Here is a 21797-nt window from a genome sequence, read left to right on the forward strand (position 1 = left end):
TAAATTTAATGCGTTTGAGGCACTACCACCAACACCGAAACACGATGTCTCGGCCAGATGGTGAATATTTAAATTAGTCAACCAACTCGGTCATCCACTGCACAAGGAATGAAAGGCAGTTTGTCTCGCTTTTTGCTCACTGCCAAAATTAAATTTCCATGCAAAATCCGATTTTCCCGAGCGGGGGGTGGACGAATACACCCAATACAGATGGAGTTGCTTTCCCCCCAGCTTTTTCTACTCGAAACACATTGTGAGGAATAAGCTAAAGGTGAAAGTATTTAATTAAGTGAAGTGTAATGGAATTATCTTCAAAGCGAAAAATTTTAAAGGATCGTTTAATCCTTTTTTTTTGAGTATAATAATCTGATCCTTTTCAAGCTAAAGTACAAAAATGTTTAGAAATTATTTATGGCTGAAACTAAATGGTAATAGTGATGATGCCAATGATATTATCTTACCACACACCTTGTTAATCTGATTTATGCTAAGATAAATTAAATTGAAGTTAAAATAGTAATGAATGTCTTTAAAGTAAAAAAAAGCTTTTCTTTATTTTTTCCTTCAAATTAATCTCCCCTCATAAATTAATTTATGGGTAGTTTTTTGAACTTCAGCGAAGGAGAAGAAAAAGGGAGAAGTAACTTTTTGTGATAAATGTAGTGAAGATAAATTAAAATTGCTACAAATGAGCAATAATTCCCAGAGTAATGTTAACAAAGTTTGAATGAAAGCTTAAAGAATGTAATGTTGGACTTGGATGCGAAAGCACCACAAATGTGAGAGATCTCAGCATCAACCAGTTGCTAGCACTGAGTGTGAATGTTAGTTTCTGTTGACTGAAACATTAATTATGCCCACATACACAACATTTTCACAGACGGAACTTCATCAAGCCCATGAAAAATCGCCTCAAGGGCGGGTGTGGGGTGAAGAAAAAAGCACGAAGGGAAAGCTCATGAAGGCTTTTCTTTCGTTCTTTTTCTTCTTTTTTTTGCACCACACAGCGAGGAAAAAGTTTCGCGGAATTCACAAAAGAAGATTGCGCGCTGAAATGGGGCGGAAGGGTGTTCTTCGTACCACACTCTTCTCGGCAATTTTTCTCTGAGGGCGCATCTCAACTAGATGGCGAGGGTGGTGGTGGCGGGTTGGGGGTGGAAATGAATAACAAGGAGATGAATCTGAGAATGTGGATGGAAATCCTTTTCAACTTTTGCGTGTTTGTTGCCATTTGCTTTGGGGAGAATTGAGAAAGAGATGTGAATAGAACAGAGGGTTGGTTATGGGACAAAAGATGCACAGCATCAATTGCACCTAACCAGGTTTTTGTCCATCATTGTGAGCTTTTATTCTTAAGCAAAAACCTCCAAAACAATTGTATATGCGGCTCAATTTTAATCATCCATCTTGGTGACAAAGATTTTCTCTATGTACGGTCGTAGTAATTAAAAGTCACGCGAACCAGAAAACTTATTCTTATTACTCCCAAGCTAGAAGTTCGTTTGGGGGAATGAAAAAATATTTGGCATTTTGGTTTTTAAATTTTACTGAAATGTTTCATTTTTTCATTAAAATTTCAGTACATTTTTAAAATTACTTCTGGCACCGAGACTCCACCACTAAACTAATGGTTTAAGCCAGTCATAGCTCTTAGATTTTATATTGCAAATTTAATAATGAATAATGAAAGCTCTAAAAAAGATGTTAAAATTAATTAAATATTAAAAATATTTTTTTTCTATTTGAAGTAGGAGTTACATTTTAGATGATTGATCGTGTGATTTTGCCACTAAAACAACCAATTTAGGACACAAAATCAATAACTAATAAATCTCTCGTCCCAATTTTGATTGTAGGTTATTGGGGAAAAAAAAACATATCCCTCCTGGCCAACCCCATGAGAAGTAGAAGCACCCTTTTAATTGCGCTTGATGCTGCAATTCGATAGTTTTCGATTTTTAACATTAATTATTCAACCTCCACAAGAGAGTCAGAAAATTTCCCACTCGCATGGTAAACCCCTAAAACTATCCATTGGAGTTTTTCCCTCAACGTACCACACACAGAGAGTAATTTGGCATGACACAGAGCTGGAGAGAGAAAGGGAAATTGTGGGAAGATGCTTAAATTACCATTTGGCACACGAGAGAAAAAAAAAGCTCTGTTTGTGGGGCTCTTGATACTTTTTGGGGAAAAGCTCTTCTCCCCTTTTTGGCTTCCAATAGCAATTCTTTCGCCTAATTTACGACAGTGAGAATCACCCCGCCAGCCCCCCCACATAATCCACCCCAGCAGTGTGCCTGAAAAGAAACTCGATGCCAGGGCTATGTGAGAATATTTACAGACAGACAAAACCATTTGGAGGCCATAAAAGGGACTCTTTTCGCAGATGATCATATTTCCCAACATAGAGCCGTCACGCGGAGGCAGGGGGGTGGGCAAGCATGGAAAAGTTGAGCTCTGTGTTGAGATAAAAGTTTCGGGGGTTAAAGTTGGGGTTTTTTTCCGCTATGAAATTTCCTTTTCACACAGTGCATGGTACCTCAGCCGTTGATGTGTTGTGTTTCAAGTGGTGTGCGGGTAAAGTTGAGTTAGCGCGATGATGCAAAAGTGCAGCCACAGAGAGCTTTTAAATTTCCAAAAGGAGCTTCACGAAAAAATTGCTACTAATATAAAATGAGAAAGATGCACACGAAAATAAACCTCAAAGTTTCATTGCAAAAAGAAGCACCCCAATGAATTCGCGGTGAAAAGTTATGAAATCAGGACAAAGAGAGGTTTTTATGATGTAACATTAAATTAAAAGTATATCGTTCTAAATATTATAGAGCCAAGCATACAGTTGAGCTTTGCATTGAAAGTTTTATTTACATTGCTTTGGTCTTAAAGTGATTTTGAGAAATATTTATTTGATTTCCTCCACTTGTTTCTTAAAAATCAAATTTGTAAAGGGTTTTCTCATACAGAAGTGAATAAATTCCTTTGACATTTTTTTTAGGATAAATAAACGAATTTTCTACGTCAGCAATTAATTTATATTAATTGAAGTGCTTTTGTTTGGGGATAATTGGATCTCCAATCCTGATTATTCCCCCTGAAATCTTAATCTAATCTTTGCTAATTATTCCTCTCTTTGTTTTACATCAATGTGACCAGGTGCCCCCGCACTGTTATCTCTAATCTATCTTTCATTAAAATAATGCCACATAATCCTAAATTAGTTGGTATACCACAATCGTGGCATACCAAGTATTGTAATCATCGGAAAAACCGCCCACCTCAGATCGGGCTCAAACTTAGTATAAGGACGTTTTAGATATCCCACATTACGAAAATGGTGGTGGAAAATTTTTGATCCGGCCGGCCTGCCGGCCGGCCGGCCTTCCGTTGGTCCAAACTTTGCCTTATAATTCGAGAACGGTAACAGATAGAGACTTCCGGTTTGAAGTTTTTTAGAGAAATGTGAGTGTAAAATTTCATTTTTTCGCATTTTCAAAATCCAAGATGGCCGCCGTCCGCCATTTTGAAATACCGTCAACCACTTCCCTTATAGCTGGAGGTCTGAAATTTTAGTATGTTGTAGAGCTCAGTGAGACGTTTTCATCGATAACTCATACTTGAAAATCGGTTAAGCGGTTTAGCAAATATGGCGGCCTTAAGCAAAAAGTGTTTTTTCGATATAACTCGAGATCGGCTTGACCGATTTTGACCATCTTGGTATCAAATGAAAGGTATTGAGAAGCCCTACAACTGTCTAGAACATTTCAAGTTTCAAAAACATCCGCAAGAGCCGCTAAAAACAAAAACAAAAATTGCCTAACTTTAAGGGGCAATATCTCAGAATCCCGATCATAGATTTCCTTGAATTTTTGATATGTTGTAGCCTGACTCAATATCTTTCATCAGTCCGAAAATGAAGAAATTCTATGTCGCCGTTTAGAAGATATAGCCATTTGAAAAATTCTTGAATTTGAAAAGTTCTAAGAGCCATATCTCTTGAACCGCTTGTCCGATATAACTCAACTTAGTATCAAATTAAAGGTTTTGCAATTATCTACATCTTTCTAGAACATCAGAAACCTCTAGAATCATTCTTTCAGGACGAAAAGTGCAAAAAACTGTTTTGGTAGAACATAAATCCGCCATTTTGTGTTCTGAAGGTGACCTTGAAATGTATCGAAATATATGTTAGATTATAGCTTATTTCAATACCTTTCAAGAACTAGTCAAGAAATTCCTGTAGGTCTAATAGAACTTAAGATATAAGCATTTTTATCTTTCATATTGATGAATTTCATAAAAAAAATTAACTTTGCCTACTAATACTACTTAAAAATTAAATTACAACGCATAGACTGACCCATCCGCGTTGTGGTATACCAACTCTAATAACTGGACGCGTTATGATTGACTTAATGATTTGTTCGATTTTGTGAAACTATATGATTGCAAAAATCATCCACATAAATTCAGGATGGAATTAAAATCAGTCCTGTTTGTAAGGATTGACTTAAATTATTAATTTATGATATTACAAAGAATTTCTCATTGATAAAATAACCCGGCGCCTCCATTGCAAATTCGGCCAATCTTTATCTATCTCATCACAACTATTGCACAACTCTGATAAACTTTTTTCTTTAAAGCTTTTATAGAACTTTTGTAGCATTTTTTTTATTAGTATCCGTGGACTTTCTTGCGCAAAATTCTCATAAACTTTTTCATTGTTTTAGAACTTTTAGAAGCTTGATCATATACAGAGTCCATGCTCAGGTGTAGCTTATTTGTGCGCAGAAAAGTTTTTACAATGTAACTAGGCCGGAACCAAAAAGCTCCCACCGCATCCATGTGACTCCCACATATGCAATGAAAATGAAGTTTGAGGAAAAGTTTCACCTACTTCTTCCCAACAACAATATTGTTCCTTCCTACTTATATACATCCTCATCTTACAAACTCAATGAATCTCCCGCATGTCCTGAGATCGTGCTTTTTTCTCTCAACTTTTTTACTTTGTTTAGATGCGGGAAGGAGCTTTTTGTAGCATGAAATTCATAAATTATGCACCCCGCGAGGGTAATCGCCAGCAAGAGGGGCGGACGAGTAAATTTCAATCTCCACTTTATTGAATGTGAGGATGAATGGCAAGCAAGGGGGAATGAGTGGGTGGGTAAAACACCCCCCTAAAAGGATTCTCCATCGTTACAAATTGAATGTATAGTGCGCTTTCTTGGGTGAATTATTTAAAAGCTCATTTTCGAGGGAATGAGCTTATTGAATTTGTGTTGCTACATGTCTTGAGATATTCGATGGGTTGTGTAGGAGACACCGGCGCGCGGAGTCTTCTTGCACGCTATATGGAATTAGATTATTGCGAATAAACAATACATTATTCATCTTCAGCTGGCGGATGTGTTTCCGGATGAAAATCCCCGCCGTCTTCTGCCTCCTTCCCTGCACAGTTTGCTACGAGGGGGGGATTCATAAGCATGAAAAATTCCCTTTTCCCAGCGCGAGCAAAAGGATTCAACTCCTCCATCCGCGGCAATGCCAGAACATGGACAAATTATGGTTAAAGTAAATAATTCAATGGTATTAAATCAATATTGATTAATGTATGAGAGTAATAATTCTGAATGAGCTTTCTCATTCAATGTGTTGGATACATCATCGTATCCTTCCTCCCCCCTTAATGAGATAGCTTATTGCCACACAGACTACGCGGGGGTGGAGTTCAGGGTGAGGAAGACTATATACGGAGGAATTCCCGGGCCAACTATCGCATGCCATTGACACCGAGGTCTCTTGTCAATGAACTCCTCGGCAAGCATGTGAGATAAATCCCTTTTGCTAAAGCGAAATGCCGAAACTTCCCTCTGATAGCATTGAGGACATTCTTAACGGCGCTTTGGTGGCTAAAGCAAATGGGATAGTTTGGCAGCATCTTTCACACACACGACCTTATGATGCCTCTTAAACTTTCCTACAAATACGCTTTCTGATTATTTAACGAATTGCAAAACTTGTTGAAAAAAAAATTAATCCTCTCAGGACATGCTCTTTGAAAGAGAATTAATACACTTGAATGTATTTAAAGAGTCTGTTCTAAATATTTTTTATGCTGTAGCATAAAAAAGGAGGAAAAAGCCACACAAAAAAGCTTTTCAAAAAGGATGGTCCATAAAACCCTTTAAATTTATTCTTTCTGACCCCGTTATTTGTAAATTTTATTTATGGTCTCGGTTGCGGATGGATGGCGGTGGGATTCCTCTAAAAGCAAATAAATGTGTGATGGGTTTAACAAATTCTCCTCGTACTCACCTTCTCCCCGTGTTCGTATCTCCTGTCCGAGCTCACACACTCCTCAGCTCCCTGCCTGGGTGGTGAGTGAGACCCCAGAAGCTCCTGGGACAGTAGCCTGGGGTCATAACGTGCCTCCGCCTGCTCAATGTCCAGATCATACTCAGCCGGGGCTGTGTGGAAAGATGAAAGATTAGTGAGGGAGCATTAATATTCCTCAGATAGGCGCGCTTATACACACACAATATTTGAAATGGAAATCCCATTTTCGAGTTGAGCCCAGAGACCCATCCCCAACTATGTAGTGATGAGAATACTTCTTCGGTGTCAATGGCAAGACAAATGGTTTCTGTCGCCAGCCTCTCGGTTTGCACAAGAGGGCGAGATAAATGAGTCAGTAAAGCCTTCATTTGGGGCTCCGCATCACACAACACCATACCAGCCTAACCTTTCCCTTTTTTCCCTGATTATTTGACGGAAATTAATTGTCTGTGGCTTTGACTTCCGGAAGCATCACAAATCTCCCTCTGGCAATATTTTCTCTCTCTCTCTCTGCCTGAAAGTTTTTTTCTCGGAAAAATTAATTTTAAATATTTGTTTTTTTCAAATGAAATCTCATTCAATCTTGTCAATCAATCCAAATTCAATCATCATATTCAAACTATATATTGGATGTTCTCTCAAATTATGTACATATGTAGTTTATCCCCTTCATTCCCCCGCACCCCGGATGGAAAGCTCCAGAGGAGATGTAGTGTAATTGAAAAATAGTTTCAATCGTATTCCTCTTTTGTAGTTTGGTGCTTGGAATAACATTTTCCATGCGCGTGTGTAGCATTCCGCGTAGTATAATCAATTAATTAAAAATACCTCGAAGCTCCCCACCACCGCGGAGGATCGATGAACAAGAGCCCCGGGGGATGTAAATCAAATAAATGGACAAGTGCTGTGATGGCTTGGGGATGAATAAAACAGAGATTCTCTTGAATAATTTATGCTCCCTCGTATGGTCATATAATTTAGCTTTTAGTGTCCTCACGAGCTTTCACGTCGACTAAGGGGAGCTTTTTTGCCATCGGCACTTGTTGGTGGGGTTTACACCCCACCCCCCAATGCCTTCTGCTTGGGCACCCATCCACACTGTGTGGAACGGCTGTGTGAAGCAACAACCCCCAAGGCGTCATTACACGTACTCGTTGTCATTTGAATGGAGGCTTCGGGGTGAAAAAGAAAGAAGCATCAACTGAATTATATCGAGTGTAGATTGAAGATTAAAGTTCATCAAATTAGCGAATTTTGAGGAAAGATTTTGGAAGGAATTCATTGAGGCTTAAATCACATACTAAAATGGAATTCTTAAAAAAAATTTTTGAATCGTTTATCTAGAAAATAAACCATCCATTTCAACTTTGACGGTCTATGTGAGATGGTGTCTGATGCCAAAAGTGAGGGTGGTTTTTCTTGTTGGCACACGACGAGATGAAAATGTGAGGAAATCAATGAATTTTCCATTGAAGAGGCCTACCTAAAAATACGAGATAAGTGAGCTAGGGTGGGGGGAGAGAACGTCTCAAAAGCCCGGGCTTCGCATCACATAAAAAGCTCCACCAACACCAAAATGATTTCTCATGACGATGTCGAAGCCAAATGAAGGGCATCAATTTAATGAATTTCACCCCATTTCGTGGGGCCAAGTATGCAAATGAGATCGTCATCGCACCAAGGAATTCCCAATTGATGACAATTTGTCAACAGCCGAAGGAGAATGTGAAATTCGTCCATTCCTTTGGCGTATTTGATTCTTTTTTTTTTGGTTTTGATCTCTCTGGCAGATGATACGATTATCTAGTGTGTGTGTGCTTATCTCGTGCACAGAAGAGGCAGCAGATAGTACATATATGGTTCCATCCACCATAAATCACATTGGACCATTTGATGGATTTCCGAACACTATTCTCAACACCCAAGCAAAGAGGAATATCCGCATATTGTTTACTTTTAATAGACATTCTCTACACTTTGGTTGATGATTCTCCATCAACATTGGCAACGCTGTCGTACACCAGCAATTAATTTGTGTCAACAGTCCCACACCCACATAATTTTCTCTGTCATGATCTCTTGGCTATTTCTTTGTGTTATTTTTAGCACAATTTTTGGGTAAAAAAGATTACCAAGACTTTAACATAGGAGCTTTTAAAGTTTTGATGATTTGCGAACATCTAAATTTTTTAAAAGGTCTTACAATTAAATTCCTTTTCTTACAACGCCACTTTCCAGAAAAGCTTTATAATTTTCTTGTGTATGAAACATTAACAAATGAATGAAGTTCTTATATTAATTTTCTTATGCTTCTTATTAAGTTTCCCACTAATTCCCCACATGTAAATGAAACCACATATACACACTTTAGAAATTTTAACGTGTACATTTGTGGTTGTATTAAACTCCCCGCCAAAAAAGCCAAGGAAATTTCAAATATTCATCCTTGCTGTAAATTTTCCCAGAAAATGCATAAACCTCACAAAGCATGTTAAGGATGTTTTCTAGGAAGTTGCTTGCACGATTGAGACGTTATATATTGGTTGTGTGGAATATTTAGGTGGTTTTCATCTCATTTTCCGTATAGCACAGCGTCGCCTCGGCAGGAGGGCATGCTTGATCTAGAGAGAGAGAGAAAGGGGGGCGTCTAAAAAGCTCACAATGCATTGGTGGTTTTGGATGTATAAATTGAAACACGACCTGACGAGGCATTCTTCCCATGAGGTGGCAGTTTTTCGTGCATCGTCTGCAAGTGACACGGTGTTGCTCGGTGTAACCATCCCGCCATTCAACCCCCCTTCATACGAAACATCAGCAAATTCTGCAATTTGTCGCTGAGGCGGCAACAATGGGGTGGATTCCAAGTGATTTTTCTGTTCACGACATTTGGGAGCTTTTGCCCACTCATAGACCTCCCTCAATCTCCACATTTTGCTCTCAAACTCCTTCCCACCCCCCAAAAAAGCTCGCTTTCTCTCTCTAACTTAACTGAATAAGGAGTTGAGAACATTCAGAGTGAATCAATTTCTCAGCTACAGAGGCACACACAACTCCTTTTCCTTCAAAGCTCCCGCCCAAAATGTTTATAGGAAGGAGGCTTTATATACAGTGTCGAGAAAAATAATAGGACCACCAATATAGGTTTTAAATGTACCATTGACTTCAATCGCCAATATCTCAGGTTGTGGGGGACAGATTTTGAGAAGTGGCATAGATTCGGAAAGCTACATTCATCCCCTTTCCAACGATGGTAGATTTTCGAAAATCGGCCCATCCGTTCAGTTTTGGTAGATGATTGAACAGAAAGTGGCATTTTTAGTATGGGTCTACTTGAACGACTGTCAAAAATCAGCCCCTCAACCGATTTTGATCACCCCGGCAGTTTTGGACAGGGGAAGAATGTAGCTTTCAGAGTTTTTTGAAATTTTGAAAATCGGACACCTAGAAAAAAAGTTAGACGGGTTTTTGTGAGTGGTCCTATTTCAATAATTTAAGGGTGAAATTACACAAAGTTTCATAACAAGTTTTTGTAAATTTTTATTTTTTTTTAAGTGCTTATTTGAATTTAATTGAGTAAAGTTAAAAGGCTTATAGCTTGCGAAAATAATTTTTTCCTAAAAAAAAATAAAAATTTGTTATGAAACTTTGTGTAAATTAGGAAGCATTTTAACCCTTAAATTATTGAAATAGGACCACTCACAAAAACCCGTCTAACTTTTTTTCTGGGTGTCCGATTTTCAAAATTTCAAAAAACTCTGAAAGCTACATTCTTCCCCTGTCCAAAACTGCCGGGGTGATCAAAATCGGTTGAGGGGCTGATTTTTGACAGTCGTTCAAGTAGACCCATACTAAAAATGCCACTTTCTGTTCAATCATCTACCAAAACTGAACGGATGGGCCGATTTTCGAAAATCTACCATCTTTGGAAAGGGGATGAATGTAGCTTTCCGAATCTATGCCACTTCTCAAAATCTGTCCCCCACAACCTGAGATATTGGCGATTGAAGTCAATGGTACATTTAAAACCTATATTGGTGGTCCTATTATTTTTCTCGACACTGTATATCCGAAGGGTGGAGGTGAATTTAAATGAAATTATGAAGAACGCTCGTTTGACTTTCCGGACGGCTGAAAAGCCACCCCCACACGATCATTTGGGATTCAGCGGCGTGTAACTTTTTGTATGTTTAACATACAATTGCAGACGACAGGGCGAAATAAATGCCTAGCCCGGATTTCGAATGTTCCACGCCGGGGAAGACGCGCACAAATCGTCTCGGCGTAAAAGAAAGGCGAGCGAGAACACAAATCACCACATTATACCAAATTATCCCCTTAAGTAGATTCAATCGTCAATCTCTTATTTGCAAGAGAAACCACCCCCGCGTTCACCCCCTTTGCCGGCAATTCATAATGACGCACCCATAACCATTAGTTTCTTGTGCCTCAAAACGCCAAAGAGGAAGAGAGATGCCTTTGGCTCCCGGGTACAGCCGCCTTTGGCTATGATGTGATCATGGCCAAGGAGATAAGGATGGGTTATTCGTATATGCACGTAAAGCCCCACGGGGGGAAGCTGAACGCAAATAAACCCCATTCCCAAGAGAACGTCTCGACGGTATCACAAAGTTTGCTCATCGTTGTAGGTAAGAATAGCTCAATGTGTGAGCCTACATGGCGGAAAAGAGCTTTTCTTTACAGGTGGGAAAATTTATTTTATTTTTCATTCTTTCATATAGCTAAAATTAATTAAAAGGAAATACTTACAAGGAAATCTTCCTCATGGCATGTAAGAAAAGCCTATTTGAAAGCTCATAAATATTCTATGAGAGATATAAACACCCCAAGAGCTTTAAAATAAAACTTTCTCCAACACAGTTACCTACATTTTTAATAGCCCCATCGGCTCTCACCACAAAACCACAAAGAACTCCGCATCATTGAAGGTGTGGAAGAAAAATCGCATTTGGCAGTTTATATATGTGGTACTGGGGGTCGGATACAATTTTCCTGATGGCCCGAAGTAAGAATTGGCGTGAAAGACGTCTCTCGGTGGAGGTGTGTGGTGTGAAAAACAATTTATTGAGCATGGAAGAGAGCCATCCCCCCACACATGGAAGTCAGCAGCGCCACAGTAACTAAATCTAACCCCACAAAGAATTGATTCAAGTTTCCCAATACGATGGAAAGTGATGATGGTAGTGAGGAGGAAAAGGGTGGAAAAATCTTGTGGCCCAATATTGGCATGGGAATTTCATTTAAGCAATTGCGCACGTTTGTGTAAAGTTTTATATTAAAACTTCTCGCATCGTGAAAATCTTCACGCCGCTTCCCCCCCCCCTCCCCTACACCCTCGTATAAAATAGAATTTTCCCCCCACACATGTTCAATTCAATTGAAAATTCATTTTAGATCTCTTATCACTTCATTTTCCAACTCTTTCGCTTTCACTCAAATTTCCCAACGGGTGGGAAAACTTTTATTGCATTCCTGATTGTATCAGGGGCGACGGGGGGAACGGAAGTGCGGTTTGAAAATTGAGCTTCAATTTTACAACGAGATACACACAGAGATACAATTTTATACCAGGGAGGGGGAGTGCTGTGTACGAGAAAAGGGGTATGAAATGTATACATTGGAAACGATTAAATAAGTTTTTGAGGAGTAGTGGAAAATTGTTGCATATAATCACATCATATCACATAGAGCAGCTTTGTGAGCTTTTTCATTTGATTTTTGGTTCATTAAAACCCCTTAAAAAATCCCAATGAGGGTGGATTTAAGGGGTGTTTTATATGGAATTTTTAGTGGCAATAAAATGGATAATTTTTATTAGAAAATTGAGGTAGGTATATTTAAGGCGCTAAAAAGCCAATGTTAAAATTTCTTGCAGAAGAGCTTTCACTCTTGTCGGCGTTTTTTGTTGGAAGTTCTTCAAGAAGCTCCTCACCCTCTTAGGGATGGAATTTCCCCGCAGCATTCCGTAGTATTTTGACTTTCGTAGTGTGTGTCACATGGTGCACAATAAATGTCAATTGGGGTAGTGTGTGGTAGACACGTTGGTATCTGACACCCCCCGCATGGCTAGAGAGAGAGAGCTTTTCGCTAGCAACCCCCCAACGCAGATGAATGCCAAAAGACCACGAGAGGAGCTGACTTGAAGCCACCGCACAATGGCATCTCTGGGGGTATACGTCGTCTGCAATGGGCAGATAGCGCGGAATCCAATATATTGACGAGTCTGTGGCATTTGCACACAATACCCAACCATTGAGAGTTAAATAAAATAAAAGAGGGGTCACAGCGGAAATAATAAACAACCCCCGGATTCGTGTGCGGGGGAAAGTGTCAATCTCCCAACACCACCACTCTCTCTGGGTTTGGAATACTTTCTCGGGAATGTGCCAGTTCTTTATGGGGGTGTGTTACATACATTTATATAATATACCAATGAACATCCAATTTTGTACACCCCAGACCGACTCGGAGGGAATTCCCTCGGATCCTGGAATTTCCACCCCTTGCATTCATTTTCTACGCCACCCAAAGGAAATTCTTTGCGTCATTCTATCGTAAATTTTTTTTTAACCCTCAACTCCTGCCTGCATTTTAATTCCTTTTTGCGCGTTGTGCATTTCAAGAGAACTCCTATATGAAGAAATTCAGGAAGTCATTTGGAGGTGGTGTGTGGGAGAATGGCTATTAACTTTCAACAAAAAAAATATGGGAAAAGGGTTAAGAGGTGAGTTCAATCGATCACTTTTCCTCGTGAAGTTAGGTTCTTTAGCTGGCTCTTTAGTTCTATTCTTCATGAGTACCTCAGCGTACATAGCTTTGAAGCAATATGGAAGCTTTGAAATTTTCTAAAAGATCAACAGTTTTAAATTTAAAGCTCAAAGCTTCGAAATTCTATAAAACAACATGGATGAAAGCACAAGATGAATCAATCATATTGGATTTAATCCTTATAACTTTTATACACATATGTGCACAATATATTTGCAAGATTTGAAAGGAAGTAGAGGAGAATGTTTGAGAAGTTTAAATTAAGTAGTACCTTATATGTATGCAATATAGGATCATAAACTTTGAAATTCACGATAAGATGAAAGCTTGTTTTGAATTTCATGGTGTAGGAAAAACAGATGATGCTCATTGATTTATCAGATAAGAACTTTCTTGAAGTTAGTTACTTAATCCTTTCTAGAATGAGCTTTTTTTATTCTGTGAAAGATTTAATGTTTTTAAATGTCTTTTTTATTAATTCAAATTATTCTAAAAGCTCAAACAGCTTTTCTGAACATCGATCCCACATTTTCCAATACAAAAATTATTTTGTCCAATTTGACTAACACCCTTCAATATCTTACCCAAATATCTATCCATGAATTTTTGATTTTTGGCTTAAATTGAATGACGATGGGTTTGATCGGCCTTTGCTGTAAAAATTTTCAATTTCCTCCAACTTGAGGGGAAATTGGCAGAAATTGACAGCATCCTTGCAATGGGCCAAATAATTTCTCTATAACATTTTTAGGGATTATTTGAATGGGTGGATTGTAAAACCAAAAAAATCTTCATGAATTTTCTTTCAGTGGGAAATGAAAGACCAAAAAACCATAATCTCCCAAGACCTCTCTAAAAAAATAGAGTTGGATCTATTTAATTTCCTAGAATGAAATGTATTTTTTTTTGTTGAAATTACACATTTCACTTCAATATGAGGGAGTCATCAACCTATCAAAAAAAAAACGAATAATGGGCCATACAGAAAATTTCTTTCTGTGGGTAAATGTAAAATATTTGCATAGAAAATCCATCCAGAGTGGGAGAAAGAATTTCCACTGCTCTGTGTGGGTGGCTTATCAATGCAAGCCCATGCAAGCGAACGCGGGGTGGGTGCAGGTAGACGAAAATGAGGGTTTGGGGTCTTCGTGCCGTGCATCAATTTGAGATATAGAGAAAGTTTCCACAATTTTCATGTGAATACTGCCAAGTGGATGAATGTTTGGTAAATTGCAAGTAGACTAATCGCAGTGTTGCTGGGTATATATACGCAAATGAGGAGCTAACATTTGTGGTTGAAAAAGGGGCTCTACTGTGCACAAGAGGGGGTGGGGTGTGATGAGGGCCCGTGAGTGAGAGAATGGGAAGTTGCATAAAAGCAAAGAGAGCGGATTTATTATTGGGGTGAAAGCGACATGAAGTTGCTTTAAATTTTCAAAGTTTCTGCATGTGATGCGGGGTGGAGACGGGTACATCGAAATGCATTTCGCGTCAAAACTTCTACACACACATACAGCGCATTGACACCCATTTCTCATACACAGAGAAAAAGCTTTGGGAACTTCACAAAGCCCATACCCGCCGCCGGGGGAAGCTTTGAAGCTCCTCGTGTGTGTAAGTGTGTATGAATTTTCTAAGCCACGATGTACGTGCGCTAGAGAGAGGACAATTCTGTACATATGTGAGGAAAGCTCCCGGCGGTATCGCGTGCTAGGAAGTCCCGCAGTTGGATCGCATGAAAAGCTTCAAAAGCTTCCCCGCAATCGTGTCGTGAGGCCGCGTGGAAAACGTGCTTCCGATGGTGTAGTGTATGTATATGCAAAGGGATAGGAGTCCATGTGAGGACACATACAAGTGGATTTTTTAATTAAATATTCACCCCTCAGGAGGGATTTAGTGAAATTACTATGCAGGAAGAAACCATATTCACAAGCTTAACATCCATATTTTCCCCATATATACCTATGTATAAACCATTATGTAGAATACACGTTATAGAGAAAGAGAGAGGGTAGAAGGATATTTAGAGACACTTTGTTGGTTCTATGTTGCGATGGTATCACATATTTGGTACTCATCGCCTTTGTCATATCCTTTTTAGATATTAATGGTGTCCTGGGAGAGCTTTTGCATTATTTTATAGAAAATATTTGCCTATTAATTGTCAAATGAAAATATATTTTTAATATATACTTTAGTGAAATAGTTTGATAAAAAAACTTTTGCATTATACATAACTTCCAAGAAAAACCTAATTATTTTTCTAGGGACGCCATGCACTGTTTTTAAAAGTAGATTAAAGAGCTTTTATTAACATTCCTGCAAAATTATGTTTAAATATGAAAAAGATTGAAAATTCTTGTGTAGCTAGAAAATTATAATATTTTAGTTCAAAAATATTTTTTAAATTTCCATTTTATGATTTTTTCGTATCTTAATAGATTAGATACATAAATCAATGCGGCCAAATCACCCCAATCTCCCGAATAAAAAAAATAATTTGATTTCTGAATGTTTTAAAGTTCATAAATAAATTCTTAAAGCTTAATATTGCCTTCTCACATTTTATTTTTCCATTCCTCATAATAAAAAAAATATTTTTTGAATTTCATGAGAAGCTCCACTGAGCTTTATTATCAGGCCAAGATAAATCTTCAATAAATCCGGGATTATTCGGATTTATTTACATTTTCCGAATATAAATATTCAATGGCTAGACACATAAATTTTCCCTACTTGAGCACCCCTTTGGCAATATTGTGGTTGCATTTCCATACACTGTATATACATACATTCAGTATGTAGGTTATATGAGGAAAATGGACAAAAGTAAAATGAGAAAAGCCAGCCCATTTTGTTCATTTGCCAGGAGGCATGAAGAATAATCTGGTGGATGCTCTTTTTCTCTCAATTCTAAATCAAAAATACTTACTAATTCTCCCCTTATGGCAACTAATTGGAAGAAATTCCCAACAAAAGCAAATATATACTTTATGCGAATCCACATAGCTCATGGTTTAGCTTTCACAGTATGCCAGCAGAGGATTAATTAAGGATCACTGATATGAATGGAAAATTTTCTTCCATGTTGATTTTACCAATAGTGCAGTTAAGAAGATTTAAAAGTTGCTTTTTGCTACTGCAGCATACTCTTTCGTTGGAATTGAGAGTGTTATAAATCTTCTACTCTGTTCGTGAGGTTGAAATTATACTGCACATAGCATACATAGGAAAGAATGTATGTACATAAAAAAAAGCTTCACGTGGGATTTTAATTTTGAGAGTGAAATTGGTGAAAGCATTTTCCCATGAAGCCTTTAGAGAGAGAGAAAGAGAGTCGTTGCATTTGAACTTTGTGCGGAAAATGTGAGCATATAAAAAGGGGAAACGTTTAAGGGAAAAATTATCATAGAGGAGGTGCTCTTGCATGTGAAGATTATGCCATAAGTTTTCCGGGGGCTCTGGTGGAGAGAGAAAATGCGCTGCGACAGGCAATCCTCTTTGGCTGCATCAAAAGCAAAAGAGCTTCAATATTTAAATTACATCGCAGTTGGGGCTGAAAACTTTCAGCAACATATGTATATATAAAGTTCATGCAAAGGGGACGAGGTTTTCAATGTATGTATGGGGGAATAGTTGCATTGTGAACTATGTGGAAGACCTCCCATCGTGTCAATAATTGCTCTTTTCCCTGGAGCATCAATAATTACAACAATATTGCACAGAATCAATAAGCTTTGGTTGTTGAACGGGTATTGTTGTGAGACATTTTGAGCTTTTGCCACTCCAAGCCAACCACTTTGCATTTGGCTGCTGTGGAAATGCATAATTGAATGTGTCAGAGAAATTCTTGATTTAATGCGGAATTTCTCACTCATTTCAGCTTCGCACATCCTTCACACCGGGGAGTATGAGATGTGGGTGGGTGGGTGGTAAAAAACTCCATTGGAATGCATGTCGCTGATAAAAGTTTTGCAGAAGGGAGGAAGTAAAAAAAATCCAACCCTTGGTGCCTGGTTTGCAGAGCATTTTTCACAGCACAAACTATTTGCAATCTCATTCCACAGATTGCCCACCAAAGTACTAAACGTGCAACCCTGTGTGTTCTATCAATTCAACATTCTTTCTCTAATTAAATGTCCCTCTTAATTCTTCTATACTATGGCAGAAAATTGTCCTCCACTTCCCCTCATTCTAACATGAAACACAAGAAAAGTCGATAAAGAAAGTTCTGGGAGTTTGTGTGGTGTAGCTGTGGTTTCCTACTCATCCCTTCAACACCCCCTCCCCCATTTGGGTTTTCCAATTTATCAAATAAAAACTTCCACTTTTCAGGTGGATGTACCAGCACCATTTGAGAAGTAAATTAACTGTGCTAGTCGATACAGAAAGCAAAAGATGAGATTGGAGTGATGGAAGTTTCTTCATGACTTCTCGTCCATGGAAACTCTTTAATTTCATTCACAGAGATTTTATCTTCTTCAGTGTGGTGGGATTTTAAACAAAAACACGAATGACAAATTGTTTGTAATCCAATTGATGGGTTTTACTTGGGAGAGTTTCATGAAGTTAGAAGTACATACTCTTCATCCTTGAGAGATTAAAAAGGTTTGCCAAAAAGGATTTTCTTTTGGAGAAAACTTCAACTTTATCTTTGAATAATTTAGAGCTCGATTTTAATACTAAAATGCTAATTTACTGGAAAAAAAGGATTTTAAAAACTTTCTAATTATTAAGTTAAATTTTGGAAACTTATTGATTTCTCTACATTCCTCCGTTATAATTAAGCCAGTGTTATTTTCTTTTTAATGCGCACATAGATTAGCAAAACAACGCCGCATTTTCTTTCAAATAATTTTAATAAACTTTTAGCAATTTCCCTGAATTTGCTAATTCAATTTCAATGAAAAAAAATTCTCAAACATTCGAGGGGAAAATTTCAAGATTCCTTCATTCAATTAAGCTTTAAAACATCAAACCTCACCCCGGGAACTTTTACGAAGTTTTGTGCAGAAAAGTCGCTTTTCCTTTTGCACACACACACAACTTCTAACAATACTTTTACACTGATTTTTATGCTCATTAAATTTCCCCCAACAAATAATGAGAAAGGAACAAAAGTTTCCAGACAGCTTTTAGCACTTTTAAGTGCAAGATCAAAAGTTTATCGAGAGTCGAAGTTTTCTTCTCTAAATGCATTTTGGTTTGTGGTAGGTCTTTTACTTCTTCTTTTATTTCTTTAAAACGTGTGCAGATGAAATCCAACAGTTTGTTGGAGGGAAATGTGCGGCTCAAAAAGCATTGTTAGGGCGAATAAACGAAGGACGAAAAAAAAATGAAAATTGGTGGAATGAGCGTAGGAGAGAATTTACAGAATGGCTGAATTATGTAAATTGGCAAGCAAGAGGGTGAAACTATTTAGATTCCATTTGAGCCACTTTCCATCCGGCCGCCCATTAGAGATAACAAGCGCACGGGGAAAAGTTGCCAAAAAGCTCCCTGGCATTTGAGTGGGGGGTGAGCTTTACATGAGAAAACATCATGTTGAAGCTGAACAAATTCCCTTGTTGCCCACATCTTTATGTGTATTTTCCAGCTTGTGGCCTCTTTTTCTTTCTTCGGGGGATGGAGGGGTGGTTGCCTTTGCGCCCGGATCACAACCTCACTTTGATTACCCCTTAAGATGTTGAGGAACACTGCGTAAACAAGCAGTGACTTCAAATGCATTTGCTGCAATTTATACGGAGCGTTTGCACAGCTAACAAGACGAATGCAACTTCCCTCAAAAACACCCCCGAGCGTAGCATAGAAGGTTTCCAAGTTAATTCCATTATTCCCTCAAGTGCCGTCCTTTTCTATTAGTTCTCAAAATCAATTCCAAACGCATTGATTTTTTTTCTTTTTCATTCAATACGCTCTCTGTGACATGAAGAGCAGATGCTGGTGGCATCCTCATGGGGGGATGGTTTCCTATACATATATTTTAAATTGTTTAACCACCACAAAGTGGAGGAAAAAGAATCTACACAACACCCCAGAAGAAGCTCAAGTTAATGGAAAAAATGCCAACATCTGCTCCGGAATGGACTTCACGATGTGGGTGAGAGTGGAGAAGCTTATACGTGAATTTTTCATCATTAAGCTCATCCCTAAATTGAGTCCCCTTAAAAATTTGTGCGGAATTTTATATGATGCTATGAGCTTATGCGATGAGCTTCTTGAGGAAACGATTAATTTCATTTAATCCAAACAGCGTAATGAATGAATAACAGAATGGAATTGGTTTTAGACTAAATATTATCGTGGGAATTGAGACAAAAATTGACATGAGATGCATTAACGAGTTATGCGCGATTTTCCCAAAAAAAATAGTTTTTTTTTAAGCTACATATTTCAGTTTTTTTGGATACTAGATCATTTTAGACTTCTTTTTAAAAACTAAATTTACTTTAAATAAATTTAAAGATAAAATTTTCAACGTAAGAATTTTTCTGTCTGTTAATTTATTACGATAGAGGGAGATGGATCAGTTCTGACCCTTATTCTTCCTTAAAACTAACAAATGTTAAATTTTCTTTAAAAATTAAGTAAAGAAATTTCTTTTCTATAACATTTTTTTGTTCCATTGAATTTAGAATAAAATTTTTGTATGCCCTTTGCAAACTAGTGCTTAGGGCCTTGTTCTTTTGAAGTTTACAGAAAAACAGGTATCCCATATTAGACAATCTTTCTTTATATACAGAGTTCACTTGCACACAGAGAATTTTGTTATTAATTTCGAATTTATCATCATAAAAGCCAGGATTATAGCATTTATCATGCTAATTCCTATTTCATCTAACTCCATTATACCATCTGGTAGACCATTTGTTTACCTTGTTGCTTAATAATGATTATTAGTTTCCACAAATCATTGAAATGCAAATTTACTCAATGCTATTAAATGCATTTTAATCATTCTCCCAACTTAAAAAAAATAACCGTTAAAGGACAATTTTTTTCATATATTTTCTTCATCATTAAATATCAAAGAAAAAAAGTTCCTTTGCATGGGGAATTTTAATTTTTGCTTTTACGAATAAAATTGAGGAAAAAAATAAAATTTCACGTAAGGAAAATGCTAATGGGGGTGTTTTGCTTTGGGGAGTAATCCATTGCCGCTTGAATATTAATTGTTCTTTTCGGTGGTATATAGACGAGGAAAGATGCTGTGTGTGTGTGGTAAAAGTGGTGATAATCAAATTAAAAGGAAGTACATGTGAGCTTTCCCAGGACGGCATCCCCGTCTGGCTACATCACGTAAACCCTCCTCCCGCTCCCCTCCTGTACACAAAGTCTATTAATGGATGGCATACACTTGCACTTACCACAATTAACGGGGATGGTGTGATGGGTGGAAAAGATGCAGAGGACGACGGAGAAAATCCATTTCAATGGAGATTGCATTTTTATGTCCTCTTCCCTTGTCCGATGTCCTTTTCCTCCTCTATGGGGTGAATGTCTGAGCGCGGCGCAAAGGGTGCCCAGGGGGTGTGTGTGCGGAAGTAGACAACGGAAGACGCACAGGGACTCGGAGAGAAAGCACACCGCGTCGGAGAAGTTGCAAAGATGTTGGACACACACAAATACCAAGGAGGAGGTGGAGGAAAGTTTTTCCACGAAGCCAGGAAGATAGCACAGAAGAAAAAAAAGCTCACAACTCGGGGGTGATTCACTTGTGCGTGAAAAAAGAACTTTGCAGTCTGATTGAGACTTCCAAGGGAAGTTTATTTTGCTCCTGGGGTTTTTCTTCTTGTCTTTCTGCCGTCCCTCCTATACGTGGGAGCTTTCCACGAATTTCTTTCCCACACTCACACTACCCCCCAAGCCGCTAAACAATGCAACATCCACTTGGGCATATGTCGTGCGGAAAATGCGATCAACCCCCTCAATAAGCTCACTTCTGTTTCACTTTAATCCACAACACACAGCAATAGAACTTTTTTTTTTATATTCTTCTTTTTTTGTACTTCACACAATCACTACGAATTCACTGAAGCACTTCGTGATAAACCCCATGTGGATAGCAGTCCGCGGGAAAAGCGATAATTTTTTTTCTTCCAAATTCAAACGACTTGTGATGATGAAAAGCTCCAGTATATGCGCACAAATGAATCCAAACGAGATGACGGAACCGGTGCAACTGACAATCCCAGATTTAGGCGAGATGGAAGTCCCTCCGATGGGCAATTTTCCTCTCTCTCGCTCATTTTCCGTGAGAGAGGAAGAGCTGGGAAAGCTCTCTGATTTTTGAGTAAATTGTGGGAGTTGAAGCGGCGCAAGCTCCAGCAGGAAGACACTGAGAAAAAAATTTAATGAAAAAATTTGCAATCAAAAAAATCTTTAAGATATTAGTTAAATATTCGAGACATTTGAGATTTAATTTAATAAATGTAATTGATTGTAAGTTATATTACAGAAAACTAAAGTGAAAAATTCATTAAATTATGTATGTTTTACCTTATAGGCATTTTTTTTGTCATAAGCATCCTCTACTGCTCACAGCTAACAGTGAGAAAATTGCCAGAAGAAAACTTCCTGTAAATTTTCCTCTCTTCTCATTTTCTCCTCTATGCTTTTACACTCCCTCTCTTACCGTTTTTCCTTAGCTCTCTCCCTCTCTGTAAAAC

At 38.1% G+C, this 21797-nt stretch overlaps 2 protein-coding genes across 2 annotated transcripts in view; one reads left to right on the forward strand and one right to left on the reverse strand.

The window, feature by feature from the left end:
- Positions 1 to 21462, reverse strand: part of LOC129793201 (uncharacterized) — a 29487-nt gene extending 8025 nt beyond the window's left edge. The window contains exons 1-2 of the mRNA XM_055833017.1: positions 20496 to 21462; positions 6322 to 6473 (exon numbers count right to left, since the gene is read on the reverse strand). Coding sequence (XP_055688992.1) covers positions 6322 to 6473; positions 20496 to 20574 — 231 coding nt within the window. The 5' untranslated portion in view covers positions 20575 to 21462. The remainder of the gene's footprint in view (positions 1 to 6321; positions 6474 to 20495) is intronic.
- LOC129793173 (uncharacterized) overlaps positions 1 to 21797 on the forward strand; it is a 1136769-nt gene that overhangs the window by 420287 nt on the left and 694685 nt on the right. The window lies entirely within an intron of this gene.

The sequence above is a fragment of the Lutzomyia longipalpis genome, chromosome 3 (assembly GCF_024334085.1).
Source record: "Lutzomyia longipalpis isolate SR_M1_2022 chromosome 3, ASM2433408v1".
Lineage (NCBI taxonomy): Eukaryota > Metazoa > Arthropoda > Insecta > Diptera > Psychodidae > Lutzomyia > Lutzomyia longipalpis.